Source organism: Nuphar pumila, chromosome 5 (genome assembly GCF_984573655.1).
Source record: "Nuphar pumila chromosome 5, dmNupPumi1.hap1.1, whole genome shotgun sequence".
NCBI lineage: Eukaryota > Viridiplantae > Streptophyta > Magnoliopsida > Nymphaeales > Nymphaeaceae > Nuphar > Nuphar pumila.
The window spans coordinates 9,097,468-9,110,598 of record NC_143253.1 but is presented as its reverse complement, the minus strand read 5'-3'; the positions used below and the strand labels follow the sequence as shown (position 1 = coordinate 9,110,598).

Here is a 13,131-nt window from a genome sequence, read left to right as displayed (position 1 = left end):
TTTCGACATATCATGAGAAGAGAAAAATCCGACTGTAATAATTGAATAATAGTTCGGCTCAAGTTGCTGAGTTTCCCCCTTTCCTTCACTGGAAAAAACCGTCATCATCATTGGGTAGGTGAAATCAGTCTGAATAGCCCTGTCAGAGGTAACAACTGTTGGTCGTAGCCTTTGGGTGAGAACTTCGGCTAACCGGATTGAACTCCACCTGAGATTCATCGCTGAAAAAGGAACGATGCCGAGTTAGGGGGCAATGGCTATTGTTTTTTCTTTCAGTTATTTGAGGAAAGTAAGGGTCCTTTCATGTTTGTTCATTTTTAAAGTTAGTTTATTTAATGATTGTTGGCATATTCAGTATATAATATTGTGATTCATTCCTTTTAAGATTCTCTAAGTAGGTTCTATTTTTGGAAAATTCTAAAAACAAAATCGTACGTTGAAAAATTTCGTACCAGGGTTTCTATCTGTCGATTTTTCAAAACCAAACCTTCTAATAAAAAAGTGTTTAAACTTTTCTGTTTAACTTAAAAATTACAAAATCTTTGTTTTAGGGTTTTGGCTTATTGTTTTTTCACCTAACTGTTTTTCTAACTTTTATGATATTATAAAAAATAGTTGCTGATTGGCTGAAAACCTCCTAATACTTTATTTTGACAAAAGTAAAGCTGCATAGCATAAAGTAGAGTCTGAATGTAATCCATGTTAGCAAGGTGAAACAATTTAAGTTCAATTAGGTTGGATATGATCAATGGATCACGTCAAACTAAATCTAATACACTGATGATCAGGTCACTTGAATTGGATCAAATCAGCTAGATGTGATCTCAGTAAATCCAGTTGGATTAGTCAAAACTAGATTTCATCAGATAGACATGATCGAACTCAATGGACCCATTTGGACTAAAGTGGATCCAGTTAAAAGAGTAAACTATTTGGTTGATATTGAACTAAAATTGTAGCTACACATTGAACCCACAAATAGGTTTGGGGGACTTTTATTTTACACAAAATCAAAGTCATTCCTTCTTAAACTTAATTGATTTACTAGTTTAGATCTATTTTGGTGTTGCATTTGAATGGTTCATACTTATGAGTTTTTGAGACAATTTATTTGTTAAGACAAATAATTGAATATTGGATCTAAACATAGACTCAATTTAAGAATCTTTTGTTGAATCAAAACTCATAGCACGACTTGGATCTAATTATGATCCGAATTGAGGTTCAACCTAATATGGGTGAGTTTAGATCAAAATCACAATGATGAGATCTAAAATTATTTATATTGGCACAATTGATCTCTATCTTTAATGCATGTGTACTTTGTATGGTCCCTCTTTGGATAACTTGATTGTATAGATTTGGATTTGACTCAAATTTTATGGTTGATTTGGATGGTATCAAGCTGGATATTTGAACAGAATAATATATTTGTGTATGGATATGGGTTTTGGCTGTAGTAAAATTCTAATGACTCAAGAATAAGCATGTGAATGAGCTTGAAATAATGGTTTGATGGATATAATTGGATCTACATATATAATGAATTTGAACTATGGTCAAATTCTATGTGATCCATGGTTTTACTCGAGTTATTTATATTTGCATAAATTATATTGGACTTGATGATAACAACTTAAGTAAGTTTTGAATATGGACTCATATAAATTTAATGGAAATGAGTATATATATTTTTGTTTAGATCTGCTAATAGATATGAACTTATATGTTCACATGCTTGTTGTTGTTTGATTGTTTATTATCATATTTGATAAGATTAAAACCTTAAAAAATAAATGAGTTTATCTTGTTTGACATATCTAAATGGTGATGTAATATGAAAAGAATAACTCTTATTGAATATGAATTTGGTGTATCTCCAAATTAAATCTAGATATGAGAACTTAAGTTTTATTCTTAATGCATATTGCTTCTAGTTTGTGATGACTTAATGTATATATATTGCTTAATTAAAATATGTTAGAAAAGTGAGAGCTGAATTATAATTTGTGCTTGCATATATTCATTTGTATTTATTGATAAATAATTATTATAAATTATGCTTATATAGTTTGCTTTTATGAATGTATGCTTTTCCGGCTTTAAAAGCTTTATGCATTATCTAACATGGCTGCATTCATATTTTAATAATCATGTTTATGATTATTTGGATATAGATATATTGATCATAAATGATCAAGTGATGTTTAACATGATGAAAGATAAAGTATGTTGCATGTGATAATGATGCACATGGATAGTGAGAGTATTGTCTATGATAAAATCTTAAAAAGTACGAGTATTTATTATGTTTAGCAAATCATAATTTATCATGAATTCACGAGTTGCTAAAAATTTATACTACGTTATTAGCATATGAAGATATCTTATAGTATAATTATGGAAGACCAACAAAAAAATCCTATGACTAACTAAGGGAGATCCTATGTATTATCATGAATATGTTAACTTTATGATATATGTGCAAAACAATTCACTATGATTTGTTTTTAAGCTATGAACTACATAGCTGAGGATGTAGTTGATGTGAAAAGGAAAATAAAATCTTGCACCTGACATAACACACTAAGGGTCACATGAGCCATCTCATAGAATGAAAATAAAAAAAGTGAAAATGAAACCAATAAAAAAATGCTTACAAATTAATTGAGAAAGAGGACTTTCCTATTCTGTGAAAATTTGGAAAAGTTAATCTTTACAAAAAGATATGCCAAACCCATTTTGCTTTTCCTTTTTAAAAACTAAAAATCACAAGCCTCCTCCTATAAGAACTCCTGTACCATGATTTTTTTTTTTTTTGAAAATGATAAATCCTATCAAACAAAAAATGACAAAGAAACTCATGTGTCCATCCATTGTCCTTTGTGGACTTCAAAATTTTGAGGCCCCTCCAAAATAAGCAGTCACCTCAAATCTCAAAGAGGCCAGCCGGCCCTGTCTCTATTGACCTATACTGGTCTTAAGTGAATTCCATCCCCAACTCAAACTAAAACAAAGTTCATCGTTATATTGGTTTGAATGCCGTTTTATTCTTTGAAACAAAATTGGGGTCGGACTCACACCCAACACGGTTCCCTGGACACCCAACACGGTTCCCTGGACTCCTACTCGGCAATATGGTTCCTCCAAGGTTGCACACCATACACTGACCTGACCAACCTTATCCACCTAGGGGTGTCAACGGGTTGGTTTTGGTTTGGACCCAAGTGGAACCGGACCTCTCCCTGATTTTTGGGTATGGTATTGGGTCTGGACTCGGGTCTAATCAGACCCACCATAAGAGAAACTATACTTGGAACCGATAAGAGCTACATGAACCAGACCCAGGTCATACCCAGTAAAACAATATTTTTTATCATTTTTACATTGAAAATTTGTGGGTCTTAATAGGAACTTGGGTCTGGCATAAAATTTAGCAAACTATACTAGGGTCCATGTACTTCTGGTAGGAACGGGTCTTAATTGGGTCTTCTTATTTATCACCATACCCGGACCCTATAGGATCTGGTTCTGATAAACCCGACCCGATGACACCCCTAGACCAACCTAGGTCCCAGCTAAGCCCGAGCCGTTGACCGACATAGCAAAGCGAGAGGTTTGAAGTTTGAACTTCAAATATAAAAGTGAGTGACCGTTAGAGCCCAAACTTTCTTCTCCATCTTCCCGAGAGAGGGACTTCAAGTATAAAAGGAAAAGCGACCGTTAGAAGCCCAAACGTGCTTCTCCATCTTCCCGTTTTTTCATCATTTTCCTTCTTCTTCTCGCGTCTCAAGCCTCCGCTATGAACCAGGTATTCTCATCATCTTTCTTTCTTGAAATGAATAAACGATATATTTTTTTCCGTTCGTTTACAACGTTTGGTTTCGAATGCTCGGTTTTGGTTTCTTTCCTCTTTCCCATATTTTTTGATCTGGATTCTTTCCTCTGGAATTTAATCGGGATGATATCGGTGGGTTTTGATGGTGATTTTCATATTGATTCTTCAAAATTTTTCATTACGGGTTTAAATTTCTAATCGGAGTGCTTATACGTAAGAAACTTAGAAAAGGGGTTTTTCGATAGAAGATCAATATGGGAAGAAAATTAGGGCAAAAGGATCTTGAAGGGTCAGAATGGGCACTAATGGAGTGGCCATGTGGCCTTTTCTTCATCTAGGAATACCGACGGTCTTGCCTAGCGATTCTGGTGGGTTCGAACTCCATGGAGTTGTGGTGAGTCGACCAACCATTGAATGGTCTTGGTTCGGGGCGTTCTCGCTCAGAAATGGAAATCGGTATGGCCTGGATGAATGCCCTGAGTTGGTGTCTAACTCCATGGAGTTATGGTGAAACAACCAACCATTGATTGGTCTTGGTTCAGGGTGTTCTCGCTCAGAAATGGAATTGGAACGGCCTGGATGGGCGCCCTGAGTTGGTGTCGAATTGGGCCAAGTGGCATCACTTGACCCCATGTGCTTAGTTCATATTATTATGGTCTCCCAGTTCCTATGTTGCATATGCCTGAATCAAGGTGCACAGCGGTGATAAGTTGGCCATTGAATTTGATTCATATTATTATGGTTTCCCAGTTCCTATGTTGCATGTGCCTGAATCAGGGTGCACAGAGGTGAGAAGTTGGTCATTGAATTTGATTCATATTATTATGGTCTCCCAGTTCCTATGTTGCATGTGCCTGAATCAGGGTGCACAGAGGTGAGAAGTTGGTCATTGAATTTAATTCTGGAAAGAGAGAATCACGACCTCGTAAACAAAATTGTTCAATGTAGAGTTCATGTTCCTCAGGTTATTGCAGGGACACATAAACGTGTGGTATCTGTCTTGCAGCTGATACACACTCAAGTGCAGTGGAATTGATTCTTCATTCTTGTAGCTTCATCCGGACCTAACATCTTATGTCAAATCTCAGCAATACAAAGTACACAAACACCTTTGAGAATCATTACTCAGGAGATTTGAGAATGATTGATGCTGGAAGAAATATCATTGTAATCTCAAATTTCAAGTCCATGCCTGAAGATCATCACCTCGCAATCAGATTTATTCTAACAACTTGTGCAGGTCCACCTTACTCATTATTGTAATCTGTAGTCTCCCACTTTTAGGCCTTGAAATAAACCTTCAACCCCAAAAATTTCTTGGGATATTGAAAATTTGGGTCTTCATGGATCAGCATAACTTTAAGGGCTGGGGAACAAACCAAGCTTGTTCATGGATCAGCTTGCTTCGGCTGGCATGAAGCTCGTTTTGGCTCATCAACTAGGCTTAGCAAGCCAAGCCACAGGCAGCTCATATAGTATAAGCAAGTCCAGTATGAAAAAAGGGCGGTTCAGCTCAGCTCTTAAAGTTCATGCTTGGCTCAACTCAGTAGGCTCATCAAGACAAGTATATGTATTATTTATGTAAAAGTTATGCTAAAAATCATTTGATAGGTCAATTGTTTGGGCATCTCGGGGTGTCACAAGCTTGAGCTTTGGTTGTCTCGCCACAAGAATGAGCTTGAACTCAAGCTGGGTGTGAACCTAAACAAGTGGAATTCTAACAACTTGAGCTTGGTTTGTTTTGCTTGTTTACCAAACCTAACTGCAAGCATTGAGGGAAAAACTGTTAAAAGCTGTTCCCGTACCTTTTTCTGAGTCGAGTTGTATGTATGACAAATTACCACAAATGCAGATGTTGGGCTTTTGATGTCATGCCAGGACAAACGAAAACAGAAAAGAGAACAAAAACAACACTAAATTTGCACAACCATCTTGAGTCAGCCTTTAGCTATAAAAAAGAAGGGTTGCATTAACTGGCATCAACATACATATTGATTTTATATGACTTTTGCTTTACAAAAAACTCAGAAAATTCTGTGGTAGATAAATTTAAATAACAATCAGGAATATGTAACTGATTTAGTGCGATAGATGGGTTTGCGCTTAAATGTTTACAAATGCGACCACATTTTAGTAACCAAATGTATCAAGTGAACCTGTACGCAGTCATATTTTTGATTGATGTATACAGGTTGAAGACTTAATAAACCATCACATATTAATTATAAAAAGAAGTGAACCTACACAGATTTTGTGTATTTTTTTACCTTGCATTCCAAAAATCTCACAAAGTTCAGTGGTAAATAAATTTAAATCACAATCAGAAAGTGATTTAGGTGGATTGGACTGACTTCAAAGGTTCTTCACATAAATGCGCTCATAGTTTAGTAACTAAAGTATCAAGTACACCCATATACAATCGTACCTCAATTGATGCAGACGGGTTGATGTTTGCTAAACCATCACGTTAGTGATTATCAAATGAAAATATACTGATTAGTGATGTACAAGGATTTTTCATTAGCTCTTCAAGAATTTTAAAGTAGACTTTGCAATTGTCTAGGTTTTGCAATGTAAATCATGTAACTATGCATTTGTCTTTTACTGTAACTATTTTTAGTTTATATTAGACTATATGAGCCCTTGCCATTCAACAAATTCTGAGCCTCAAATGCAAGACTCATTAAATTTACGCTCACTAGGAAAATAAAGATAGAGGAATTAAAAGAGTTCATTCCCAGATTAATTTAACTTTGAACATGTCCTATGCCAAAATGAAGATAGTTTTCCAGCTTGTTATTGTTCCTTAAATTCATCAAGCTATTCTACTGTTTTTTATCTTCTAAATTCATATATTTGCTGGCAGGAAAAAATTGGCAGAAGTTCATTCATGTAACTATGCATTTGTCTTTTACTGTAACTATTTTTAGTTTATATTAGACTATATGAGCCTTGTCATTCAACAAATTCTGAGCCTCAAATGCAAGACTCATTAAATTTACGCTCACTAGGAAAATAAAGATAGAGGAAATTAAAGAGTTCATTCCCAGATTAATTTAACTTTGAACATGTCCTATGCCAAAATGAAGATAGTTTTCCAGCTTGTTATTGTTCCTTAAATTCATCAAGCTATTCTACTGTTTTTTATCTTCTAAATTCATATATTTGCTGGCAGGAAAAAATTGGCAGAAGTTCATTTGTTTTTAATTTTCTTGAAGTCGAAATTGAAGAATTTGCTGGTGAGTTTTGTTGACCTTTTTTCGATGTTAAAAGACTTCATTATATTTGGCTAATAGGCTATCTCACACTTTTCAACTTGGATATCCATGTATTTTGATTTCTGTGTCCTGATTTGTGGCATTTATGATTAGTGAGGAAATGAAATGTATCTTAGAAATTTGTAATAACGAAATGGAAAATGTTGCAATGAAATATGTCCTGATTTGTGGCATTCCTTTATGTCGTTTTCTATTTAATTTCTACTACAATTTCAAGTTGTGTATGCTCTTGAAGTGTATAGTAGCATTTGATTTTCCCCACAAGCTGATAATTTTTTCAAACTCTAATTATTTTATTTCAAGAAAGGTTGGCAAAACTTCCTTCATATAGTCTGTTCCATTTAAGTCAACTTTTAGTCTATTCCGGTATGTTACAGTTATTTAAATTTGACTAGAGCATCTTGTGAAACTTTTGGTTCTTCCTCTTGTTGAATTCTGAATTTGTATTTGACTAGTCTAACTTTTATACTATTCCGGTAAGTTTACAGTTATTTAAATTTGACTAGAGCATCTTGTCTTTCAATTTTTGGCTCTTCCTTTTCTTGAATTTTGAATTTATATTTGACTATATCGACCTTGTTATTCAACATCTTCTAAGCTTCGGTTTATTATCACTAAGAAAATAAACGATATAGGAATTAAAAGAATTCATTCTCAGATTAATTTAATTTGGAACTTGTTACATGCCCTATGCCGGAAACAAGATAGTTTTCCACAGCCTGTTACTATTCCTTCGTGAAGTAATTTTGTGGTGTTATTTTTTTTATCTTTTTTCAGCTTCAGCATAAAATCTGAAAACAAAACAATGAAAAGTTTTCACCTCATAATCATAAGACTGGATAAATTGACAACTTGGCAATTACTTCATTTCCTTTTCTAACATTCATGGATTTGATGGGATGTTATATTGCATGGTCTAATTTTTGTTCCCCATTCAGGAGCTGTATATGATTATCCTCGTGATTTTTTGTCTTGGATGATTTCAGAATAATGGCAAGCCGAGCTCCAATCCAAGTTCAAGATCAGAATTCAGAATTTCATTTCAAAGGCATGGTCTTGAATTGCTATAGAAAACAATTGTATCTCGTTGCATTTATTTTCTCAGAGATGATAATATCAAACTTTAAGTAGATAATTTTTGTTTAGGTGCTATTGAAATGTCAGCTGGAACTAAAGCTCATCAGAAAGCAGGCCAAGTTGTCCGAAGGGGCCTGACAGACATTACAAATTTGGAGAAGTCATTGCCTAAACATGCATCAAAAACAAATCAGCTAAAGAAAAAATCTGGCAAGACAGGACCTGACAAGGGAAGCAAATTTTCAGTATTGCATGATCCACAAGTAGCATCTGGAAGCAATGTTCCGTTAGAGAGAGAATATTTCCACTTTACAGGAACAGACATGGAGAACCATGAGAAGAAAATGAGAGAGAAAGGTAGAACCTTAAGCTATACAATCTTTGTACTTATTTTCTCTTTGATGGATCTTCTTTAATTAAATCTGGCTTCAATTTTAGCTATTGAAAAGGAAGTACAGGAAGTGATGTCATCCCTCAGATCTATGGACTTTCCTTGGCCTGAATTATACCAAAAAGAGGTATGTAAATTTAGTACAATTACCAGTTAGAGTTGGGTAAACTTTCACAAGACGAGCTATATTTGTATTCCATATGAAGAACCTATGACCTGTCCTAAGTTGTATTTACTTGGGTCTAGCCACAGACTTGGTAGAGCCATTGTTCTTAGTTAAATGTGTCTTACATTCTAAATTCTTCTTTGACATTTCTCTTCTTTCTCTGAGGAACATATATGTTTACTTAGGTTCTTATAGAACACAACCTTATTATCTTTGGTATTGATTATATTTTTTAACTTTGAACTGTAAAATTGTACTAAGTTTCATTGAACTTTGTGATTCTTGGACTGTGTTAAGCTTTGGTTTCCACTATTGTACTTCATTTATCATTTCAAAACTTTTGGTACTTATGAGCTGGGTAAACTTTCACAAGACGAGCTATTTGTATTCCATATGAAGAACCTGTCCTAAGTTATATTTACTTGGGTCTAGCCGCAGACTTGGTAGAGCCATTGTGTTCCTAGTTAAATGTGTCTTACATTCTAAATTCTTCTTTGACATTTCTCTTCTTTCTCTGAAGAGCATATGTTCACTTAGGTTCTTATAGGACAACCTTATTATCTTTGGTATTGATTATATTTTTTAACTTTGAACTGTAAAAGTGTAGTGTAAGTTTCATTGAACTTTGTGATTCTTGGACTGTGTTAAGCTTCATTTATCATTTCAAAATTTTTGGTACTTGAAGTCTATCTAGATGAGCTTTGGACACGCCTTGAATAATTTTGAATGGTGGTGACTAACAAAATTTCTGCAGGATGATTTTGAATGGGATTATTGCTCGGAAGCAAAACTTGAATGGGGAAAGATAATCAACTCTCCATTGCGGCTCTCACCATTAAGGTCTGTTGAAGATGATGCATATTCAGATGATGATGAATGCTTTGAATGGACTTTGAAACAGTCGCCATTGAAGCCTTGCTGAAAATGATCTTGACCTGAAATTGGAAGAACAGTGCGAGTGTCATAACAAGTGCTGGGCCTCCTTTCTTTTACTTGTCCTCATGTGTAATAGAGATGCTTTCTGGTTTGTGTTCTTAGCAGCTATCTCACATTGCCTGTATTGGGCCCGAGTCCATATATTCCTTTTCTTTGTATTGTTAGGTTGTAATCTTTGTGATCGTCCAACTCAAGGATTCTGTCTTTTTTTCTTTTTGTTCCCTCACTGGTTCTCTCAAGGAGATTAAACATATGTTTGCTCCGTATATGTTTCAATGAGATATTGTGGGGGTGTCTTATTTGGTGATGGATTTGCATTTCTCAGCTGTTTAGCATGTTAGGCTCGGTTTAGGAGCCTTACATTGAGATGGAAACACCATTTCTATGTGTTTGCTAAAATATGGTTTTGTAAAAATATGGTCTTGAGGATGAACTTACCAAAAAACATCCTCTTGTGATGAATGGGTGTGGGAAATATGGTGTTGGAGTTGCCAACTTCATCACCAATGCAGTATTTTGTCCAAACAGCGGAGGGGAGGCCATGAGAGCATTGAGGAAGACCACATTACCTCTGATTGGATTCCAAACAGAGCCTTAGTAGCTTCGAAGACATGACCAGTTCCATAGATACTCGGATATAGTTCAACGCACCTTTTAAGTTTCTCATTATCACCCATTGAATGTGTGATGGCATGAGAGCATTGAGGAAGACCACAACACACCTCTGATTCAAGGATCCCAAACAGAGCCTTGGTAGCTTTGAAGACATGATCACATAGATAGGATATAGTTCTCAACACACCTTTTTAAGTTTCTCATTATCACCCATTGAATGTTGATGTCATCCAATCCTAAAGTAGTATTTGGTTTAATGTCTTTCTTTTTTTTTGGAATATTATTGGAGAACAAAGACCACCAGATATTCTATGCAAATAGTCACTAGACGAGAGTTTGTGTTGATGTTTGGTAGGTGTCCAACCGTGCACCGGCTAAACTACATGCTTGACCCCCCCCCCCCCCCCCCCCCTTGATATTTAATTGATGCAAGTTCTTTTGATCAGATCAGACTCTATAGATATGATCTACATCATTCATTCGGTGAAGACTGACATTTAAATAGTTGAAATCCAATTTGTGTGCAGGATTTTTTTGGCAATTCAAAAATCAACTAACACAAAATTTTATGATATAAAAATCATATTTCCAAGGGTTCGTTTCTTACTAAATCGATCATGCTGAATCTATCTATAAGGTCAAATTGATCAAACCAACTTGCAGCATAAGATTTAAGAGGGGTATAAAGATGGGTATGGTTGTTCCAAGTTGTGCATGTGCTTCATTATCTTCTCCTTACAGTGGTTGAATAAGCTTTCGATGGGCTTCCTTAATTATACTGGCTTTAATGTTAAGATCCTTTAGCACATAATAGTTTTTTTTAGCCCACAAGGGTTTCGCTCATCTTTTCAGTTACGAGTTCGAAACCCACGGGTGTGTCTGTTGCTGCAAGGCCAAAGCTGGGTAAACTCCCTGGTGAGCAACAGGAACTTGGGGTTTTTTACACGATGATCTTGCAAGTGAGCGGGGTGGTGTAAGAAGTTTATAGGACAAAACAAGAGAATAAGAAGTTAAAAAAAAAACATGTACAACAGCCCTAAGGGTAAGGTTAGATTCGGTGCTAAGCGTGCAACGCCTACCCCCAACGGGGGTTGGCGTAGTGGGGTGGGGCCTTGGCTGCTAGACCGGCAGCCGATGTTTGATTCTCATGGGTGTCGCCTTTCTGCGCAAGCCAACACGTAGCATAGGCCCCCGGGGCAGGGGTCCTAGCCTCTGAGCTTTATGATGTAGGTATGGCTAAATCAGACTTGGTGCGAGGTGCGGTTTCTTCGAGTTATAAATTTGAAAAAAAAGGTGCAATGCCTAATTGATAATGCCAAATCCTGATCCAAGTATCTTAAATAACTAATTCGATACAGCTTTTACATGAATTTTGAAATCCATGGAATTCTGATTTAGCTCAAATTTGGATGGTTCAGATGTAACACTAAGTACCGAATCTGAATCTGATGTCATTTGTTCTACCAACTCCAATTAAACGGGTTCGGATTCAGTCAGATATTTGACGTGAATCTGAAACCTTCAACATCCGACAGAAAGAATCCAAATCTAAGAGTCCATGTCCAAATAAAAGGCCTAAGAAATTAAGTGCACTTTCACTGACAATGTTGACTGGAGGGAGGGCTAACACTTTTTTTACCCAGAGAAACCGCTACGGGTGTAGAAACCTAGCCGCGCTGGCTCAACCTGTCGTACTTACGGTCTCTGTCCATGTCAGCATAAAACTTTGAGGGCTTATACCCCTTGATCCTAGAGAATTGCCTGTCAAACGGTCTAAGCCACCCATTGGATTTGAACTTAGACTGCCTGTCAAACGGTCTAAACCTCATAACACAACTTCAAACCCCTTGGGTCAGAGGGAGGGTTAACACTCATCACACAGTGGTTCCCCTTCTTAAAATCAAAACCATTGGGTTCGTCTACGGACCCATGTTATGTTGTTGGCGTGTTGCTGGGTTCAGGTTGACCTTCAAGCACAGCACCCACGCGGGTCTATGGTGAACACGAGGTGGTGGCCGGTCAATTAATATATATGTTTTTAAAAAACTAGTCTTTTAGTTACCAACAAGCCCGTCTAGCTCAGTTGGTAGAGCGCAAGGCTCTTAACCTTGTGGTCGTGGGTTCGAACCCCACGGTGGGCGTTTTATTGTTTTTTCTTGTTTCTTTCAAACACGCTTCCTTCCCCAACCGAGTTCCACTTTTGGGAAATTCCCAACAAAAAAAAAAACTTTTTGTGTGACTAAAAAAGCAACAAAGTTATGTTTGTCACGACCAAAGACAAGTTTTTTTTTTTGTTAATTAATTACCCTTACGACTGACCTATCTTGTGGTTAGTAAAGTCATCACCATTTTATCCCTCAACAATTATAGAGTTTATTTTTTTTTTCATATTATTCCATTACTCCCTTATAGGCTAAAGCCAAATTAGTTCCTCTGCTATTAGTTTTCTAAAAAAATAAATAAAACAGTTCTCACAATTTACATCTAGTGTAAATGTATATTCTTTTCTGCAAATAAACAAAAAACAAGCCACTTGCAGCAAATGTACATTCTGACATGGAAAATGGGATAACTTCTAGTCATCTAGTGTTTATGATTACATTGTCCAAAACCAAAACACCAAGTATCAAGAAACTCATGCAGCCAGGAGCAAAGGTGGATGTCCTTTGCCTGGATAACTTTGTCAGACGTCATGATTTCCCTTACCAATTAACCATTTCCTACACACACTTGCTACTGTCAACTGTATGTAGAATCTAGTTGGAAAATCATAGGTACATGATATATGGCTATATCCACTCTATCTAACCTCATAGACGTGCTCAACATA

At 36.0% G+C, this 13,131-nt stretch overlaps 1 protein-coding gene and 1 non-coding gene across 4 annotated transcripts; both read left to right on the top strand.

Moving 5' to 3' along the window:
* The first annotated feature begins 3,737 nt into the window (after positions 1–3,737).
* LOC149836694 (uncharacterized) lies at positions 3,738–9,950 on the top strand. 3 transcript variants are annotated; one of them, XM_090007076.1, is made up of 6 exons: positions 3,738–3,811; positions 7,014–7,077; positions 8,055–8,164; positions 8,263–8,550; positions 8,632–8,711; positions 9,505–9,950. In XM_090007076.1, the coding sequence occupies exons 3-6, from the start codon at positions 8,107–8,109 to the stop codon at positions 9,670–9,672; spliced, it is 594 nt and encodes a 197-aa protein (XP_089863202.1). In that variant the 5' UTR covers positions 3,738–3,811; positions 7,014–7,077; positions 8,055–8,106; the 3' UTR covers positions 9,673–9,950. The 3 variants fall into 3 exon arrangements, with proteins under 3 accessions (XP_089863202.1, XP_089863203.1, XP_089863206.1); XM_090007077.1 differs by having other exon boundaries at positions 3,778–3,811; positions 8,103–8,164; XM_090007080.1 differs by lacking the exon at positions 3,738–3,811 and adding an exon at positions 5,041–5,078 and having other exon boundaries at positions 8,103–8,164.
* A 2,419-nt stretch (positions 9,951–12,369) lies between these two features.
* Positions 12,370–12,442, top strand: TRNAK-CUU (transfer RNA lysine (anticodon CUU)). The gene has a single exon. It is a non-coding gene; the product is annotated as a tRNA-Lys (tRNA).
* Positions 12,443–13,131: the final 689 nt, after the last annotated feature.